Source organism: Oryctolagus cuniculus, chromosome 1 (genome assembly GCF_964237555.1).
Source record: "Oryctolagus cuniculus chromosome 1, mOryCun1.1, whole genome shotgun sequence".
In the NCBI taxonomy this organism is placed as follows: Eukaryota; Metazoa; Chordata; class Mammalia; order Lagomorpha; family Leporidae; genus Oryctolagus; species Oryctolagus cuniculus.
The window spans coordinates 1,634,198-1,652,500 of NC_091432.1; the positions used below are offsets into that span (position 1 = coordinate 1,634,198).

At 70.6% G+C, this 18,303-nt stretch overlaps 2 protein-coding genes across 8 annotated transcripts; both read right to left on the reverse strand.

Annotated features, from left to right (window-relative positions):
- Positions 1–2,013: 2,013 nt before the first annotated feature.
- On the reverse strand, positions 2,014–4,381 carry TNNI2 (troponin I2, fast skeletal type). 5 transcript variants are annotated; one of them, NM_001082783.1, is given in 8 exon segments: positions 2,015–2,191; positions 2,283–2,459; positions 2,560–2,649; positions 2,732–2,860; positions 2,953–2,994; positions 3,371–3,377; positions 3,567–3,596; positions 4,126–4,177. In NM_001082783.1, coding segments are annotated over 7 exon segments (549 nt in total). In that variant the 5' UTR covers positions 3,575–3,596; positions 4,126–4,177; the 3' UTR covers positions 2,015–2,095.
- An 829-nt stretch (positions 4,382–5,210) lies between these two features.
- Positions 5,211–15,812, reverse strand: SYT8 (synaptotagmin 8). Of its 3 annotated transcripts, none has more exons than XM_070059762.1 (9): positions 15,532–15,812; positions 7,149–7,256; positions 6,875–7,044; positions 6,553–6,642; positions 6,317–6,475; positions 6,064–6,231; positions 5,866–5,971; positions 5,636–5,769; positions 5,211–5,510 (listed from the first exon to the last, which is right to left on the reverse strand). In XM_070059762.1, exons 2-9 carry the CDS (start codon positions 7,243–7,245, stop codon positions 5,277–5,279), a joined length of 1,158 nt encoding a protein of 385 aa, XP_069915863.1. In that variant the 5' UTR covers positions 7,246–7,256; positions 15,532–15,812; the 3' UTR covers positions 5,211–5,276. The 3 variants fall into 3 exon arrangements, with proteins under 3 accessions (XP_069915863.1, XP_069915801.1, XP_069915831.1); XM_070059700.1 differs by lacking the exon at positions 15,532–15,812 and adding an exon at positions 9,409–14,202 and having other exon boundaries at positions 7,149–7,260; XM_070059730.1 differs by lacking the exons at positions 5,211–5,510; positions 5,636–5,769; positions 15,532–15,812 and adding an exon at positions 9,409–14,225 and having other exon boundaries at positions 5,866–5,993; positions 7,149–7,260.
- Positions 15,813–18,303: the final 2,491 nt, after the last annotated feature.

Sequence of the window (18,303 nt, forward strand, 5' to 3'; positions counted from 1 at the left end):
CGACACGTCAGGTGACACCCGAAACTGCACGTGACACCCCAACATGGCAGGTGACACCCCGACATGTAGGCGTCACCCTGACACTGCAGGTGCCACCCCAACACTGCAGGCGCCACCCCGACACTACAGGTGACACCCCGACCCTACAGGCACCACCCCGACACACCCCTGCCCTCTGTCCCCATGACCTCCTTTAGCTTTATCTCGTCCCTGCTCCGACCACTGGCACCTTTCTGGAGGAACGGGGTGCTCCGGCCAACCTGTGCACTTCCCGCCCAGCCTGGGCAGCGCCGGCGCCTCCGAGGAGCCCGGGGCGCCCTGGCCGGGGATGGTGGCAGAGGCCCAGCTCTGCACGCCAGGTACCCCCACCCCCAGGGTGTCAGAGCAGCTCAGGCGCCCGGCACACATAGCCCGAAACACTGCACAGGTCACACCTGCTGCCCAGCTCACCTGCGCCCTCGCCGGCGTCCAGCAGCCTCGATTTCCAGAGCAAGGCCCTGGGGGCTCCCTCCCCCCTCCTCCTCCTGGGCACTGCGAGGGTCACCTGGGGCCCCTTGTGGCTGCGGCCTCCTCCCCAGACCCTGGCCTCACCCACATCCCCTCTGTCCCACCCAGCAGGTGCACCCAGGCCTCACTGCCCACAACGTCCCAATCAGCTGTCCGCAGCTCCCTGTGTGTCCCCCAGGACTTCCAGGGCCCCAGACCCAGCAGCCCCAAAGCAAAGCCCCTCCTCCCCTCAAACCTCCTGCTTCTCTGGGCTCTACCACCGGCCTCCACCCCTGCCTCTCCCCCCCCAGGGGACCATGGTGCGCCCGCCTCACTGCCCCCTCCAGCTGAGCCCCTCACGGCTTGTTATCCAGAGATCTTTCTAGAATGCAGGCCGACACCCTGACAGTCAGGGCCCCTGACGGCCCTCCCGACAGCTCGGGGGGGGGCGTGGCAGGAGCAGGCAGGGAGTGAACCTGCCAGGGCGGCCTGGCTTTGATGGGCATGGGCCTCTAGCACTTCATTCATTCCCTCATTCATTTGTTCAGTTCGCTGCACAATGTCACCAGCACCCACAAACCCGCCCAGGAGCCCACAGGTGAGCCCATTCCCCAAAACTGACATCAGCCTAGGGGCTCCCGCCGCTCTGCCTGCTTGGACCCCCACCCCGGACCCTCACAGCTGCGCAAGGGGCTCCCCAGAGGCTCAGGGCAGGGACTCCCCAGGCCTGTGGGGGCTCTGCTGCAGGCAGGGGCAGAGCAGATCCCTGGGCTGGGTGGGGCGGCTGGCGGCACTGGTATCAGGCCCTGGAGGGGCCCAAGGCCGACCGGGCCAGTGCCGGGGCTCCAGTGGGCAAGGCAGGAGCCCTCCCTGGGCACGGCCACCGTGCTGGACCCAGCTGCGTGATCGCACAGAGGGGCCGGGGCAGTTCCCGTGGGGACCGCGCTGGACGGCAAGCAGGGGCCTGGGGCCCTGGCCGAGTGCGATGAGACAGGAGTGTGCTCAGCCGTGCAGCCACCCTGGCATGGCCGCCAGTCTCAGGCGTGGGAGCACCTGAGGTCAGAGGTCGAGAGCGCCCCACCCCGGCCCAACTCCAAGGCCACGCCCTGAGACGGCCCAGGTCTCCACGCCCTCGTGCGTGGTGGGGAGGGCCCCAGATGAGAGTCCTGGCTGCAGGCACTGGGCAGCCCCTCGGCCCCCTACTCAGGAACACGGGGCCCCCAGAACAAGGCGGCCGGGGCTGCCCAGGGCACCACCTGGACTCCCACAGGGGCGGGGTCTCTGCGGGCCAGTGCAGGGCCTTCTTCGGATGACCCCTGAAGGGCCGGAGGGGTTCACGCGGGGACCCCTGCTCAGACACCCGTGCCCTCTCCCCGGCCCTGTGGTGTTGTTGGGGGCGTCCACGGGGAGCCTGGGACCATGCCCCACCCCCGGAAGCAGCCCCCACTCTGCAGGGTCCCGCGAGGTGGGGAGGGAGGCTGCAGACGAGCGGGGGTGGGCTGGGGCAGAAGCTGACCAGAGCAGACATGGGGGCGGGACTCCTTTATTGAGCACTGCGAGGAGGCGGGGGGACCCCCGGAGCCCCCTCCCCAGCCCCGGCGTGGGCGGCCTAGGACTCGGACTCGAACATCTTCTTGCGGCCCTCCATGCCCGACTTCTCCTCGATGTTCTTCCTCCAGTCGCCCACGTCGCGCAGGTCCCGCTCCTGGGGGCAGGTGGGCAGGCAGGCAGGTGCGGTGGGAGAGGGCTGGACCAGCGCCCGCCCCGCCCCGCCCGCCCGCCCGCGCGGCGCTCACCTTCTCCGTGTCCTCCTTCTTCACCTGCTTCAGGTTGGCCCGCAGGTCCATGCACACCTTGTGCTTGGAGCCCAGCAGGGCCTTGAGCATGGCGTCAGCCGACATGCGCACACGCCGCAGCGGGGGCCTCTTGAACTTGCCCCGCAGGTCGAACAGCTTCTGGTTCATGTCCTCCAGCTGCGGGCGGGCGTGGGCGGGCGTGGGTGGGCGCAGGTGGGCGGCTGCGCCCCGCCCGGCCCGGCCCCCGCGCCCCTCCCGCCCCCTCCCCGGCCCTCACCTCCTTGCTGCTCTTCTGCACCTTGATCTCCATGTCATACTTCTCCTCCTCGGCCGCGTCGATCTTGGCGTGCAGCTGCTTGCACAGCTCCTGGGGGCGGGCGGCGCGCGTGGGTGGGCGGCCGGCCCCCGCGGGAGCCCCGCCCATCGGGCCGCCGCGCGGGGGTCCCTACCTGCACCTCGGCCATGGAGCCAGGGAGGCTCAGGGGCGGGCAGTGCTCCGCCAGGTAGTTCTGCTTCTCGGCCTCGCGGCGGCCCTCCTCCTTCTCCAGCTCGGTGGCCGCGATCTGCAGCATCACGCTCTGCAGGGGCGCGGGGAGGGGGGCGGTGAGCCTGCGTCCTGCGCAGAGACCCCCCGCGGGCCGCCCCACCCCCTCCCAGGACCCCCTCCTACCTTCAGGTGCTGCCGCCGGGCCGTGATGGCCCTGTTGCGTTTCTGCAGGGGAGAACGGGGGTCAGGGCCGGGCCCGGGGGACCCCACACCCTTCCCGCCCGGGGCCCTGCTCCAGGGGCACGGGGCTGCATGGTGGGTGCCATTGGGCTGGATGGACCGGGCTGGGGGAGGGGGAGGCCGGGTGCAGAGGTCAGAAAGAAGAAGTGAGGAGGCCCCGTCTGCACTTCCCTCGCCCCACGAGGCCCCCAGCAGCCACTTCCTCTTTCATCAGCATCTGGGGGTGGGGGGGCTGGGGCGGGGTGTGTGTGTGCTGGGCGTCTCCTCTGGGCCTCCAGGGCCCTGCAGCCCTGACCCCTGAGCGGCCCCGAGGGTGACAGGGGCGCGGAGCCCCCACACTTCTGGTCCCTAAGGTACTCACCTCTTCACTGCGCAGGAGGAAGAGGGGAGAAGAGAGAGAGGTTAGGTTGCGGCTGGGGGAGCGGTGGCAGGTATGACAGGGCAGGTGGGGAGGGGGCGGTGGCTGAGGAGGGCAGGGGAGTTGCTGGGGGGGCCGGGACCCCCGCAGGGCGAGGGGAAGGCGGGGTGGGGGGGACCCCGGGCTGGGCACCACTTACTCTCCCATGCTGAGGTTTGGAGCTCAGAGCCTGTGGGGACAGAAAGAGGGGTCAGGGCCTGGCGCCGCCCGACACCAGCCTGGCAGGGCTGGGGGGCACAGGCCTCATACTCCCACTCCCAAGGGGTGATGTCTCAGGACTCCCGCCCACCCTGGGGCGAGGACTGGCTCCCAGAATGCCCTGGGCAGGGCCTGAGGCGCTGCAGCTGTCCCGCAGGAGGGACGGGCCAGCGCAGGTGGCTGCCCGGACTCCTGGTTATTTTTAACTCTGCTCCTTTGGCATGCGGGAGGACCCTCCCCGGTGTGGCTCCGGGCGCAGGCCCTGGGGTCGTGGGACCCATCCATTGCCCTCCCGGGGGTCCTGAGCGTGCAGGCCTGGTCCCCTGCCGCCGGTGCAGGCCCCCGGCCCGGTCCGCGCCATCTCCCCCGGCAGCTGCCCCTGCTCCGCTCTCCTGGCTCTTCGGCAGCCCCAGCCCCAGGCCCCCTGCCCCGGGAAGCCCTGCGGGCCGCTCACGGGGCAGCACCCTGTCCACGGGCCTCGAAGCCGGGCCCAGCCTCACCTAACGTCGGGGACCAGGACTGGGAGCGAGGTCGTGCTGGCCGTGGCAAGTTGGGATGGTGGGCCCCCGCGAGGCTATAAATGCCCTCCCCCGGGCTGGGCCCCTGCTCAGAAAGGAGACAGCGTCTTCCCTAGACCAATGGGGGCACACGGAGCCCAGAGACCTCCCCACGGCCCAGCCCAGGCCGCCGCCGGCCGCGTGCTGCTGGCCCATCCAAGAAGTCTTGGGTATGCGTGTGGGGGGAGCCACTCGGGTTGTTCTATTTAGGGCTCGGTGACGGGGTCGAGATGCCTTCTTGATCCTTGCAAGGAGCCCGAGAGGACAGTGGCCCGGGACCGCGGCGGCCGGGGACCGCAGCGGCCGGCTCTGCCCGTGGGCCTCGGGGCTCCCCGCGAAGCCTTGGCCCAGCGGTGTGAAACTCTGCTCCTAATGGCCCCCCAGCCTCCCGCAGCCAGGCCCACCCCCCACCGGCCCCTGCCGTGTCCTGGAGCAGGGCCAAGGCCCACGCTGGCCACATCCACCTTCTCCTGCAGGCTAAGGCCCGGACCTCCAAGCAGCCCCAGGCAGGGAGCCGCATGGGCCTGTGTCCCCGCCGCCGGGGAGCGGGTGCCCTGGAGATGCGCGCACGGTGGGGGGGGGGGGCTCCCAGCCTGCGCCCGCCCAGCCCGCGGGCCCCTTCACGGGGGCAGAACGGCACCGCCGCCCGGGAACCTCTGTGTGACCCGAGGGGCTCCAGGCTGCCTGGCTGCCCGGGCAGGCCCCGCCCTGCTGGGGCCCCGTGCTTGGCCCCCGGGGCAGGATCAGCGGCACATTGACGAGGGAGGATTTGGGGGCGCTGAACTTTTCCAGATGCTCGGGGATTAGGAGCACATCCGGGCTGGGGCTGGGCCCCCAAAGGCCCCTGAACGTTGCAAAGATGTCTGCTGCCCCCTGCTGCTCACGCGCGGGAGGCAGAGGGGACACCCCTCCCTCCGCGGCCGCCACCCAGGCCCCCTCCCCTCCCCACCTCCTCCCCGTCCTTGAGGAGGGCAGAGCGGTGTGTCCCCCACCACCGTGTCCCCACAGGGCAGAAGCAGGACACAAAGGAGAGAGAGAAGGCATTTATTTGGGGGGTCCCCACGCAGGGCGGAGCGGCCGAGCGCCCACAGCGCTCAGAAGTGAGGCACGGGCAGGCGCAGGCGAGGCTGTAGGCCCAGGGCCCGGTCCACCTCCCGGGCGGGCTGCAGCCGGTGCCACTGGGCCACGGGCCGCCGGGCGTGGGCCAGCATGTCGGCCCAGTGCTGCAGCGGCTGGCCAGAGGCCCGGGCACTCAGCAGCACCTTGCCCACCGGCTCCATCCGGGCCTGCGGGCCCCGGGCCCAGACGGCCAGCACCAGGTCTACACTCTGGGCGGAGCAGGGCAGCGGGTCCATGGAGGAGCGAGAGAGACAGAGAAAGGAGACAGCGAGCGAGCCTGGTCAGCCGGGCCGTGCGAGGCTGCAGCCCGCCCTGCCCCTGCCATGCGGCCCACCTGGATCTGGCTGAGCGGCACGGGGAAGGAGAAGGCCTCGTTGAAATAGGGCGCGGCCGTGCCGCTCCGGGCCGAGGTCTTCCTCCTCTTCCACTTCCTCCGGTTCAGGACGAGCTGGACCTTCACGAAGCTCTCTGTGTGGGCGAGAGGGCGCCCCGAGGCTGAGGGCCGGGCGCAGGGACCCCAGCCCTCCTTCCACTGTGGTGGGGGCGGGGCAGCCTGGCTCTCACCTGCCAGCGCGGGGCTCAGGCCTCGGGCCTCCAGCACCACCACGGTCAGCTGGCCCGAGCCGGGCACGTAGCGGAGGGAGCAGCACAGCTCCCCGACCTGCTCAGGCTGGGGCGGCGAGGGAGAGGGGCTTCAATCGGGCTGAGCCGCCGCCCGCCTCCCCCGCCCCCGCTCCGGGCGCCAGTTGGTCAGGGCCTCACCTCGGCGCTGCCCGGCGGGCCCAGCTGGTGCCAGCGCTCCAAGACGTGCTGCAGGTCCTCGCTGCCCAGGGGCAGGAGGAGCTCGCCCAGCGGCTCGTGCTCCGAGAAGCGCCTGAAGTTGAAAAGCTGCACCCGCACGGAGGCGCGGGGCAGCTCGGCCCGGGGGACCTGAGGGCGGCGGGCAGGGCCGTGAGCCGGGCGCTGCTGGCCCGGCCCTGCCCGCCCGGCCCCGGCCGGCTGGGCGCAGACTCACGTGGAAGCAACAGGTTTCGTCAAACACGGGGCACGGCGTGTCGTGGTGCACCCTCGTCTCGTGCCTGTGTCCGGGCTGCGTGGAGACGCTGGCGCGGGCGTAGCAGTCCACCGTGCCCGCGGCCTTCAGGGCGGCCGCCTGCCTCAGCCCCACCTTGAGCTGGGAGCCGGCGGGGTGGGCTCAGCCGAGGGGCTCCCCGGGGCCGGCCCCGCCCCCCGCCGCCGCCGGGTGCCCACCTCCTGGGCCGCAGGGTCATACTCCAGGGAGAGCTGCAGGCGTCCCCACGGCTGCAGGCCCGACTCCAGGTCGTCCACTTCCGGCTGCACCTGCGGTGGACAGGGTTCCACCCTGTGGGTCCAGGCTCTCGCCTCCCGCCCAGGCCACCAGAGGGCTCAGCCACGCGAGGCCGGCCAGACCCACCCGGGCACCGGCTGACTCCCGCACCCCCGCTCGGACCACCCTGGGGGGTGGGCTCGCCCTTGGCCTGTGCCTGAGCTGCCCCACGCCCACCCTGGCGGTCACCCTCTCCGGATGGAGCAGGCCGGGGCCGCCGCTCACCGGGTGGGTGGTGGTGGTGCTGCGGGCACTGCCCAGGCCCACGGCCTCCTTGTCTCCCGGCTTCTTCCTGCGGCGCTGGCGGCGGCGGCAGCAGCACACGGCGCAGACGATGCAGGAGAGGACGAGGGCTCCCGCAGCGAGAGCGAGGACCACGAGTGCCCAGCGGGGCCCTGGGAGCACCGAGGGCCGAGGTGCGTCTGCGGGCGGCCACGGCCACCCCCGGCCCCGCCCGGCCCGGCCCGGCCACACTCCCCCTGGGGGTCCTGCCACTCACAGTGGATCCTGGACACGAGGTCTGGAATGAGCCCCGGCAGCGCCGTGGTGGTGCCAGCTGTGGCCGGGGCACCGGGGGTCTCCGTGGGCTGCCCCATCCTCCCACCAGCTGTCTTGGAGGAAATGGCCAGGGGGGCCAGGTCACAGAGGGGAGTGACCCGCTGCCACATCTGCCGGGCAGCCTGCGTGGCCAGGGACGAGGGGAGGGAGGGGCTTGGCCTCGGCCAGAGTATGTCAGCCTGGAGGCACGGGCCGGCCCTGGCCAGCACCCCCAGTCCCAGTCCCAGCCCCAGCCAAGCAGGCCCGGCCCATGCAGCCAGTCCCCGGAATCCCCCACAGAGCGACCCCCACTACCCCTTCCAGGAAGTCCCCTCCCTCCCTGCCTGCCCGCCCCAGGCCCTGGGCCCTGCCTGGGGTTGGGTGAGGGGGATGTCTCAGCTTAGCAGGGGCCCTAGGCCCCACCAGAGCACGTCGGGGCAGGCACAGGCGGACATGTGGAGGCCCAGGCCTAGGCCCAGGCAACCTGGGATGTGGGGTCGGGGGCTGGTGGGGTCATGGGGGAGGGGAGCCGACCACTGCGGGAGGGAGTGGGAGCTGGTTTGAGCAGGCCCCCACTGAGGGCTGAGGGTGTGTTCCCGGCAGGGGGGCTGGGCCAGCAGCTCCTGGGGACAAGGGCAAGGTGGGGGCAGCAGGGCCAGGGAGCGGCCAGGACATTCCTAGGCAGCTGACTCAGGCTGCCCAGGCTCGCCTGCGCCTCCACGCCCGCCTGGGCCCCTCCCAGCACCCCACCTGCCCAGGGCCTGGGGTGGGAGTGAATCTGTCAGGGCTGCCCCCCGTCCCGCCAACGCTGGCCCACAGAGAGGCCTCAGCTCCTAGCAGGGGGCTGGGGGCCGCGGTGACCCCTGGCCTGGGGCAGCGCTCAGCCCACCTCCTGCAGCAGCCAGCGGCCTCTGCGCCTGGCCCCAGGAGTCTGCGACGCCTCAGGGGCCCAGCGCAGGCCACCCCCTCCAGGAGGGCCCAGACCCCCCACACACAATGGGTGGGACAGAGAGGGACCCCAAGCAATGGCAGAGACACCCCTCCTCGGGCTCGGCTCCCAGCCTTCCAGGGCCTCAGTGTTCAGGGGAGGGGGCTGAGCCCAGAGCCCCAAACACTTGCAGACCACACCCCAGGGGTCCCGGCTCCTGCGCCCCTGTGTGGTCGGCGAGGAGGCCCAGGCCTGGTGGGCTCCCTGAATGAGGAGCATGTGGGGGACAGGAAAGGGACACACAGCCTGGGGCCAGCTTCCAGGGCTGCCCCTGCGCACGGGGTCTGGTTTAATGCCCGCCGTGGCTCACTTTCCCTCTGTGTTGGGAAGCCCCACCTTCTGTCCTGCCCCCTGTCCCGTGGCTGCCAGGGCCCCCGTCATGGCAGCAGAGGGGTGAGGGTCACACAGGGCCGGGCCTGCGCATCTGTGGGGATCCGCCACTGTGGCTGAGCCTCGGCATCGGTCAGCACGGGCTCGGCCTGGGCACGCCTGTGCACATACCTCGTCTCTGGGGGTCTGAGAACCGGCAACGCAGGCCTGGCCGGCTTCCTGAGCCAGCCTCGTGCAGGTGTCCCGCTTGGATGACCCAGGAATGGCAAAGGCCAGCCCAGGGGGGCGGATCCCCTGGCCTGGAGAGGCCCAGGTCCCTCAGGACCACCAGGTCCCTGCGGTGGTGAAGGTTCAGGCCCACACGCGGCCACCAGGTGGCGCTGTCTGCCCCGCTACTCCCACCATGGGGCAGCGTCCATCCTGCAGGGTCCACGCCCAGGAGCCCAGTGCAACAGACCCCGAAGAGGCCACACGCGGGTGCCGAGAGACGTGCAGGCTCCCCTGCCCCATCCCAGGGACTCTGGCTGGGGCAGCCGGGGGCAGCCGGGGGCAGCCGGTCTTGCTGGGCGAAGCCCTCCCTGGGAGTCGGTGCAGTTTGCTCAGGAAAAGAAGCCCTGAAGGGGGCAGCCCCCCCGCACCCGTCCCTCCCCACCCCATTCTGCTTGCCCTTCAACACCTGTGTGAGCCCCACCACCTCCAGGGAGCCCTCCAGGGCCCCCCCCCCGGCCCCAGGGCCTGCCGACAGTGCCTAGGGCCGGGTTCTGCCTGGTGTGCCGGCATCCGGGAGCCCTGGCGTCCACAGGCAGGGGTGGCTGGGCCCCAGAGCTGCCGCTTCTACCTGGACTTGTTGGCCCACAGGTGTCCAGGGCCACTCCCCGGAAAGGGGTGACCACCCAGGCCTCACCTGATGCCCACTCCTCCTGCGGTCAGCCCCAGGCTGTCCTCTCGGGCCCCGGGTCCCCTGTGGCCAGTCCACCTGTGGGACAGCACTGCCTCTGGTGACTGGCAGGGGGTGTGGGAGGCCGGGCTGCGGGCAGCCCCACCTCACGGCCGGAAGCCGGGCAAGTCCCCGGGGAGGAGGTCCCTCCCGAGGGCCGGGGCTCCCTCCGAGTGTCACCAGGCTGTGTGTGAGGGGTGACAGTCTGTCTGGCTGGCCCACAGGAGGGGCCGCGGGGGGATCTCTCTCTGGGCAGACGCCCTGCGGCTGCTGCCCGAGGGACCGGGCCAGGGACAGTGGGCAGCGGGCAGGGTGGCCGCGGGACTGCTGTAGGCGGTGCAGGGCATACTCCTCCAGGGGCCTCGCCGGCTCCTGGGGACCACTCTGCCTGTGGCCGTGTGGCCACCTGGGCTGGCCCAGCCCCTGGCGCTCCTGGTCTCCCGTGAGCAGCGTCCCAGCCGTGCGGCCCATGGGCGAGGGAGCCCGGAGCTCCTGCTGCAGCCTGTGCTCGGGGCCTGTGCTGCGCGGGGGCCCACAGGGCCTGCCCCCAAGCAGAGCCCCTCTCTCTTGCCCAGCCGGTCACTGCGGGTCCCTCCCCAGGCCAGGGTGCCCGCTTATCTGCTGCTGGCGGCCGGCTGGTTAATGCTTAACGGCAGAACCTGTCTCACCACCTCCAGAGGAGGCCGCCCAGATTCTGAGGATGCTTTGGGGGCCCCCTGCAGGCGCGCTCGTGGGGACCCCTGCTGCTCCCCAGTGGCTCCAGGCGCCCACAGCAGGGGCTGCTGCTCCCTGCCACGCGGGGCAGGAGGCCGCGTGCCTCTGCACGCAGCTGCCGGAGGCTGTGTGGGGGCTTTGTTCCTCCCGGGGAAGAGGGCGCCTCTGTGGCACCACCGCCTCGGGGGGTCCAGGCAGGAAGGAGAAAACCAACAGGACTGCAGCCCCAGGCCAGCCCCGCGGCCCCGAGCCGGCGGCTTGGCTGCCGACCGCCCCGCGGAGACCCTGGCGGGGCTCCTGGCCCCTCGCTTCCTCTGAGGTCGCCTGGGGGATGCTTGAGGTTGGAACACGGGGCCAGCAGGGCGGGGGCCGGCGCGAGGGGCTGGCGCAGAAGAGCCAGGCGTGCTGGGTCAGCATGTGCACACACTGCCCACGCTGACCTCGTCGTGACCCCGCCCGGGAGACCCCCACGGCTGGAGGGGGAGAGGGCTGAGGGCGGGCACGTGCTGGCAGCAAGTCCTGTGCGGGTCCCAGCCGTGCCTGCCCGCCTGGGTCTCCGGGCTTGTGAGCCCCGCTCCTGGGAGTGTCTGTGCTGTCCCTGGAAATCTGGGGACACAGCCCTGTGTGTGTTCCCGGCAGCCCCAGCTCAGAGCACGTGGCTTCCCTGGGAGCCCCACTGATGGCAGCTCCCAAGGGACTCAGGGGCCAGCGGCCAGGGCCTCACCTTCCACGTCCCAGCCCAGGCCACCCCCGCCTGGCCCCAGCGGCCGTGTCCACCCGGAACACCCCGGGACTTTCTCCATCTCCTGAGAATACCTGGGGAACACACCCAGTTGGTGGGGACCTGGGCAGGGTCTCCCCACATACATGAGCCAGGGGTAGAGGGTGTCCTACAGCGCTCAGGGCTCCTGGACAGCTCCCGGATGCCTGCTCCCCAAGCCAGGGCCGCTGAGCGCCTGCACAGACGTGCGGCAGGTTGGCCTGTGCCGGGCCCTCGGCCTGCAGCTGCTCCTGGTTCCCGTGGTTTTGCTGTGCCAGGCCGCCTCACGGCTGTGAGTGTCCCATTCATCCCTGTGTGCGCTCTCTGTGCCGCTCATTCCATGGCACAGCTGGTGTCCGGGTCTGGCCCTGACCTGTCACAGCCGCCTCCACCCAGTCACCCCAAGGGGTCCCTGCAGATCGGGAGGGGGGTCTGCTCCCCGAACACTGCCAGTCACAACCCTGCACACGGTCTCTCAGGGTATGAGCCGTCACTCAGGGTGTGAGCTGAGCTGTCACTCAGGGTGTGAGCTGTGCTGTCACTCAGGGTGTGAGCCGTCACTCAGGGTGTAGCCATCACTCAGGGTGTAGCCATCACTCAGGGTGTGAGCCCCCTGAACCCCATCAGTTGGAGCCTCAGGGCCCCACATGTGGTTGTCTGGGGATCTGAGTCTCTGCTCATTCGCTGATTTCTGGGGTCTGTACCCATTCCTTGGAGAGTCCCATGGCTTCTGGTCATCCTTGCTGTCTGTGTTGTGGCTGCCGGGCTCAACTGTGCATGTGAACAGCCAGCTTGTAACCCAGCCACCGGAACCCCGCAGGCCCACACAGCCCTGTCCCGTGTGGCTCTGCTCCGTGTCCTGCTCCTGGCTCCAGCTGCCCCTACAGCAGTGCTCCTAACACAGGCAGCACACGTGTGTCCTGGGCTCCCCAAGGAGCATGGGGACTCTGCACACGTGTGTTCTGGGCCCTGGGGAGTGTGAGGACTCTGCACATGTGTGTCCTGGGCCTGGGGAGCACAAGGACTCTGCACATGTGTTCCTGGGTCCCCTAGGGAGCGTGGGGACTCTGCACACGTGTTCCTGGGTCCCCTTGGGAGTGTGGGGACTCTGCAGACGTGTGTCTTTGGCCTTGGGGAGCGTGGGGACTCTGCACATATGTTCCTGGGTCCCCTGGGGAGTGTGGGGACTCTGCAGACGTGTGTCTTTGGTCTTGGGGAGTGTGGGGACTCTGCACACGTGTGTCCTGGGCTCTGGGGAGCACGTGACTCTGCACACGTGTGTCCTGGGCTCTGGGGAGCACATGATTCTGCACACGTGTGTCCTGGGCTCTAGGGAGCACGTGACTCTGCACATGCCCTGGGGAGCATGGGGACTCTGCACACATGTTCCTGGGTCCCCTGGGGAGTGTGGGACTCTGCACACGTGTGTCCTGGGGCCTGGGGAGTATGGGGACTCTGCACACGTGTTCCTGGGTCCCCTGGGGAGTTTGAGGACTCTGCACATGTGTGTCCTGGGGCCTGGGGAGTGGGGGGACTCTGCACACGTGTGTCCTGGGCTCTGGGGAGCACGTGACTCTGCACACGTGTGTCCTGGGGCCTGGGGAGTGTGGGGACTCTGCACACGTGTGCCAAGGTGCGTCTGTTCCTGCGGGTAGACAGAGGATCTCTTGTTTCCCTGAAGGCCCCGCTGAGGACCTGTTCCCTGCACCTGCTGAAGCGAGCTCCCGTGTGGGTGCCCCTGCTCCCGCGTCCTGGGACCTGGGCAGTCCGGATCCTCCTTGCGGAACATCCGGGTCCCAGGACCTCAGCTGCCAGCCCCACAGGCCACTGCCCACTCTCCAGGGTCCCAGGCTGCTCCCCCAGCCCCTGAGCAGCTGCGTGTGCATCCAGCCGACGCTGGGTCTGGCGTCACAGTGCGAGTCCCTCGCCTCTCTTCCTTGTCCACTGAGGGTCTGGACAGCTTGTCTCTCGCACACAGGGGCCCTTGGCAGCCTTCTCCTCTCAGCTCATCTCTCCCATGAGCCCCTGACCGCTGGGCTCCAGATCCAAATTCCACTGCAGCTGCACGGTGAGCCACAGCCGCTGGAGTCCTTTCCCGCCTGCACGCCGGGTCTCTGCCCTGTCCCTGCACGGCGCCGGGGCGGCTGCTGCCCGCACTGACCATGGGCCTTCGGTGCCCCTTCCCTGGAGGCCCCAAGCCACCCGTCTCAGCGGCACCTGAGCGGGGTGGGGACCCACTGACCCACGACCCTGGGTGCGTTGCCCTCCCTGACCCATTGCCTCTGTGCAGGTCCAGATGCACAGGACAGCTGGGTGCCTGGGGCAGGCTCCCCTGGCGAGCCTGAGTATTGGGGTGCTCTGCTCCCCACTGCCGGGGTTCCTTGGACACGTGTGCCCCTGCCACGGGCCTCCCGGGCCTCATGTAGGCCCACCTGGTCGGGGCCGCGGGCGGGCAGGCCCGAGCCGTGTGCGTCTTTGGCCGCCCCGAGCCCATTCAGGGGTGTCTGGGCCCGCGTGTGTGAGCCCATTCATTCTTGTCTCGCGGCACAGGGCCGTCTGCACCCCGTCCGCCCACGTCTCAGAGACAGGCTGTGCGCTGTGGCCCCGTTCCCGGAACGCCTGCCGGGCAGCCAGCAGCACATTCCGGGGTTTGGCAGGGAGCCAACGCAAACCCCGGGCCTCGCTGGCGCTAGGCAGCGCGGGAACCGGGTGGGGGGCGGGCGGGAGACGTGGCGGGGCGGGGGGACCCTGTGATCGAAGCCCGTCCAAAGCACACAGTGTCCGCCCGCCAGGGGCACGGCGGGGTGGGCGGCACGTCCCGGACGGGCTGCCAGCAGCAGTGGCTGAGTGCGCAGGGTGGGCGGAATATTCCAGACCCCTCCGCCCTGGCTGCCGCTTCCTGCCTGGGCCGCCCCACTGCCCACCCACTGGCTGCCGGGCCTCAGCTTGGGCGGGGGCGGGCTGTGGGGTGCCACCTCTGATGCCGCAGACCCCTGGCCAGGAGTCTCGGCGCTGAGCCCTCCCTTGGGGAAGCAGCCGGTGAGGCCCCCCGCGGAGCTGGAGCGTAGAGGGGAACGTGCGTGTGGCCCCCCTCCCCCCACCGGGGGCCGCCTGATGTCACACAGCCCCCTCCCTGGCTGTGCGCTAGGGGCTGACCCAGCTCTGTGGCTGTCACAGGGCAGCCCCCCGGCCCCGTCCTCTGGGTGTGAGGGGAGCTGGCCGCACCCTGGGTGAGGGGCTGCTCTGAGCCCTCTGGTGGTCTCGGTCTCTCCCTCTCCCTGGCCTGGGTGCTCCATGGGGCCACTGCCCCCCAACCCCAAGCCCCCCCCCCAGGTCAGGGGCTGCCCAGAGACAGCTCCCAGGGCTTCTGGGAAGACAGACAAGGCGCCCTTTCAGACATGGGCAGGCCCCGTGGGCGGCCCAAGCCCTGATGCCCAGCTGGAAGGGCCGGTCCAGCCAAAGCCCCAGGGGAACAGCCTCGCCACGTGGGGACCCCAGCGGAGGCGGCGGTAACTCACGCCTGTCCAGGGCTGCAGCCACTGGGCTCGGGCACCCACAGGCTCAAGCCTGAAGCCTGAAGTTGTCCGGGCCCAAGGGGAGGGGTCTGCAGGTGACAGGGCAGTGACCCCAAGCTGTGTCCCAGCTGCTCCAGGGCCAGCCCCGCATGTGTCCCCCTCCCCTGGCCCCTCTCAGTCTCCCTGGGCTCACCCCAGGGCAGCGGCTGGGCCTGGGGGCATGCACAGCCCAAGGTCAGTGGGGGCAGGCCCTGCCGGGCAGAGGTGACCAAGCAGGGAGCAATCAGCCGGGTTCCAAGCTCCCCCTGCCGACCGCTGGCCGCGCCTGGAGGCGGCCTGACCTCCGGCTCCCGCCCGACCCCTGCTCCTGCCTGCCAGCCCAGCCCGGCTCCGCCTGTGCCTGCTCAGCCCCGGCGGCCCCAGCAGGCATTCGGGCGCCCCCTTCCGTACGCAGGTGTCCTGTGGCCTGACCCTGTCTGTCTGTCTGGGACCCCTGGCCCCCCACGAGGAGCCTCTGCGAGCGAGCCAGCCTCTGCCCCGGGAGTCAGAGCCCCTAGCCCTCCTCCCCGAGACCCTCTCCCACCCAGCCAGGCTGGCCGGATCCAGGAGACCTGGGCACAGCAGAGGATTGGGCCACCCCCCAGGCCCCAGCCAGGGTGCCCCCGGCTGCATTCCTGACCAGAGGGCATCAAAGGCACCGCAGAGCCACCCCAGCAGCTGGGGGAGGCAGCGGGAGCCCGGCCCCCGTCAGCCCCAGGAAAGCAGAGTCAGGGTGGGGGGTGGGGAGCAGGTGCAGCAGGAGGAACAGAGAAGGGGGCAGGCAGAGGGGAAGAGGCAGCCTGCAGCTGCCCAGGGCGCCAGCACCGCAGCCCCTGCTGCGCCCCAGCCTCCTCCTCGCGGCAGGTACAGGTGCCTCTCCTCACCTGTGTGGCACGTTTCCCTGCAACACTCACGCAGGGACGTGCACACGCACTCACACGCGCACACACACGCACACGCATGCGCTCCCTCTCTCCTCTCAGAAAGCTGAGGCCCCAGTGTCCTCGTGGAGTCCCCCCCACCCCACCCCCCTGCCCTGGCGGCGGCCCCGGCCTCACGAACCTGCCCTGGGAGAAAGGGGTCCCAGCTCCCCAGAGACCACCAGCTCCGAGTGGTGTGCAGAGACGCAGCGGCTGTGCCTGAGCCCCGTGAGCCGACTCGGGCAGGCCGGGGCCCCCGTGGGCGCTGGCTGGGCTGCCTGGTGCTTTTGGGCCGTGTTCGGCTGGAGCCCAGGGTCTCACCGCCTCCAGCCCTGCTCCTGACCACTGGCCGCGGCCTTGTGTTCCAGACAGAGCACATGGGGTTCCACGGTGGCCAGGGCCTGGTCCAGAACCAAACCCAGCCTTGTCCAGCTGGGTGAGGAGGAGGCCTGGCCGCCGCCCTTCCCGGCACCCCTGCCCAGCCCCACCCAGCTCGCTGCCTGTCCGTCCTGCATCGGAGGCACCTTGGCCCCCGCCACCTCGGCAGGGCAGCTCCTGGAAGGCGGGCGCAGGGCTGGGAGCGTCTGGTGCGTCGGTGTCCCCCCGAGGGCCAGGAGCCCACCTGACCCGAGGAAACGCTGCTCCTCCCGGCAGCCCCTTGCTTGCATTCCTGGGTGACCTGGCCAAGGGCTCCACTCCCTGTTTCTGCCCTTTGGGGAATGGCCTCCGTCTCAGGGCGCCATCCGTGCCCAGGGAAGCGAGGGCACGGGGCAGGGGCGAGAATGCGGGCCAGCCATCGTCCCCTGCCTGCCCTGGGCATCCTCCTGGGGTCCCAGGCCCGTGGGTGGCAGCAGGGGGAGCTCTGCTGCTGCCTCAGGCCTGGAGTGACTGCATGGTGACATCCGTCACCTCTGCTGGTGGCCAGGGGCCGGCCCTGCCCCGATTGCTCTCAGGCACCCCGCCAGCCTCGTGTCCCGCCGAGCACCACCCCCGAGTCGGAGACCGTGTGTGGGGGCTGGGGCGAGCTGCGTGGGCCTGCCGGGCCCCCGCCCACCTCCGCATGCTGTGACAGCTCCTGGGTTTCTGGGTCGCTCACCACTGCCTCTCCCAGCTGGGCATCTGTCCGGCCTCGAGGGGCCCGTGGGTCCCGGAGAGGCGTCTTGGGCTGTCCGCTGGGCTCTGAGCAGGGCGGGGACCCCTCCGCACCTCGGCTCCCCTCCACCACTGCGGGCGGTACCAGTGCCCGCCTCCGAGGGCGGCCAGGAGAACCATGGATTCCCAGGTGGGCAGTGCCGAGAGCAGAGACTGGGGAGTGAAGGCACGTTCTGAGCATGTCCTCACTGCTGCCCGTGTGTCCTGTGTCACCTCTTGGTCTCTGTGAGCCCACCCATCAGTTCTCTCCACCCGACCGCCACCCACTCCTCCACCCACCCTCCTGTCCACCCTCCTGTCCACCCACCCTCCTGTCTACCCACTCCTCCACCCACCCTCCTGTCCCCCCACCTCCTGTCCACCCACTCCTCCATCCACCCTCCTGTCCCCCCACCTCCTGTCCACCCACTCCTCCACCCACCCTCCTGTCCCCCCACCCTCCTGTCACCCACCCTCCTGTCACCCACCCTCCTGTCCACCCTCCTGTCCCCCCACCCTCCTGTCCACCCACTCCTCCATCCACCCTCCTGCCCCCCCACCTCCTGTCCACCCTCCTGTCCCCCCACCCTCCTGTCCCCCCACCCTCCTGTCCGCCCACCCTCCTGTCCACCCTCCTGTCCCCCCACCCTCCTGTCCACCCACTCCTCCACCCACCCTCCTGTCCCCCCACCCTCCTATTCTCCCACCCTCCTGTCCCCCCACCCTCCTGTCCACCCACTCCTCCACCCACCCTCCTGTCCACCCATCCACTCCTCCATCTTCCCTCCTGTCCCCCCACCTCCTGTCCACCCACTCCTCCACCCACCCTCCTGTTCTCCCACCCTCCTGTCCCCCACCCTCCGGTCCACCCTCCCTCCCTCCCTCTCTCCAGTGTCCGGGTCCACGTTGCTGGAGACCTTAGGCCCAGAGGATTTGCCCGAGGCCACAGGAGTGGGGCACAGGAGCCTGCGCACAGGCTTTGCCGGCCAGGGGCTACTTGTGGCCGTGAGCACAGCCAGGCAGTTTCCCCAGAGCTCTGCCCTCGGCACAGGGCCCCCGAAGCCACTGCGTTCACTGCTCCGCCTGTGGCCTTGCTGGTCACACCTCATCAGCTCCAGGGGCCCTGGAGCCCGGGGACACAGCCGGGGCAGCCGAGCAGGGAGGAGAGGGAGCTGCGGTGCCAAGAACCTCCAGGCAGCCGAGCAGTCCACGCTGGCAGAACGGAGTGGACGGGCTGTGGGATGCAGACGCCCCCCACCCCTGACCCCGGGCGGCCCCCACCAAGCTCTGAGAGCATCGCTGGCCTGGCCCGGGCTGCTCCAGGGAACCAGGGAGGAGTCCAGTGCATGTCCCTGCAGGGGTCAGCGCAGGACAGGGCACGCGGGCTCCCAGCGGCGGTGCCCACCCTGGGCCCCAGCCCTGCACGAAAGGGGGCTCGGTGGGAGGTGCCGAGAGCCCCTGAGGTCCAGCTCGGCCTATGCGAAAGCAAAGCCCCACCCCCAGCGCATCAGCAGATGCGGGCGTGGAGGGTTCCAGGCTCCAGGAGCGCAGAGGCGGCTGGGGCGGCTGGGGAGGCGGTGCCGGCCCCTGCGCTGGGAGGGGCGTCCCCGGCGCTGCTGCACGGGGTCCACGCGCACCTGCTGCTGAAGGCTCAGGAAATGCCTTCCGGTGTCGGCCTTCCGGTGTCGGCCGAGCCCAGGTCAGACGGGGCGGGAGCGAGGCCCCTGGCTGGGTTCGGAGCCCTGGAGTCAGGTGCTCGGCCAGCCAGGCCCGCAGGTGGGGG

Bases quoted from the DNA above. Each gene is read 5' to 3' on its own strand.
- TNNI2 (XM_070072261.1), bottom strand. From the start codon at position 2,854: ATGCTGCAGATCGCGGCCACCGAGCTGGAGAAGGAGGAGGGCCGCCGC. The intron at 2,650-2,731 runs GTAGGGACCCCC...GCCCGCCCCCAG, and splicing joins GCTCCATGGCCGAGGTGCAG to GAGCTGTGCAAGCAGCTGCA. The intron at 2,192-2,282 runs GTGAGCGCCGCG...ACCTGCCCCCAG, and splicing joins AGAAGGAGGACACGGAGAAG to GAGCGGGACCTGCGCGACGT.
- SYT8 (XM_070059700.1), bottom strand. From the start codon at position 9,912: ATGGGCCGCACGGCTGGGACGCTGCTCACGGGAGACCAGGAGCGCCAG. The intron at 6,643-6,874 runs GTGAGCGGCGGC...TGTCCACCGCAG, and splicing joins GCACCACCACCACCCACCCG to GTGCAGCCGGAAGTGGACGA. The intron at 6,232-6,316 runs GTGAGTCTGCGC...CGCCGCCCTCAG, and splicing joins ACGAAACCTGTTGCTTCCAC to GTCCCCCGGGCCGAGCTGCC.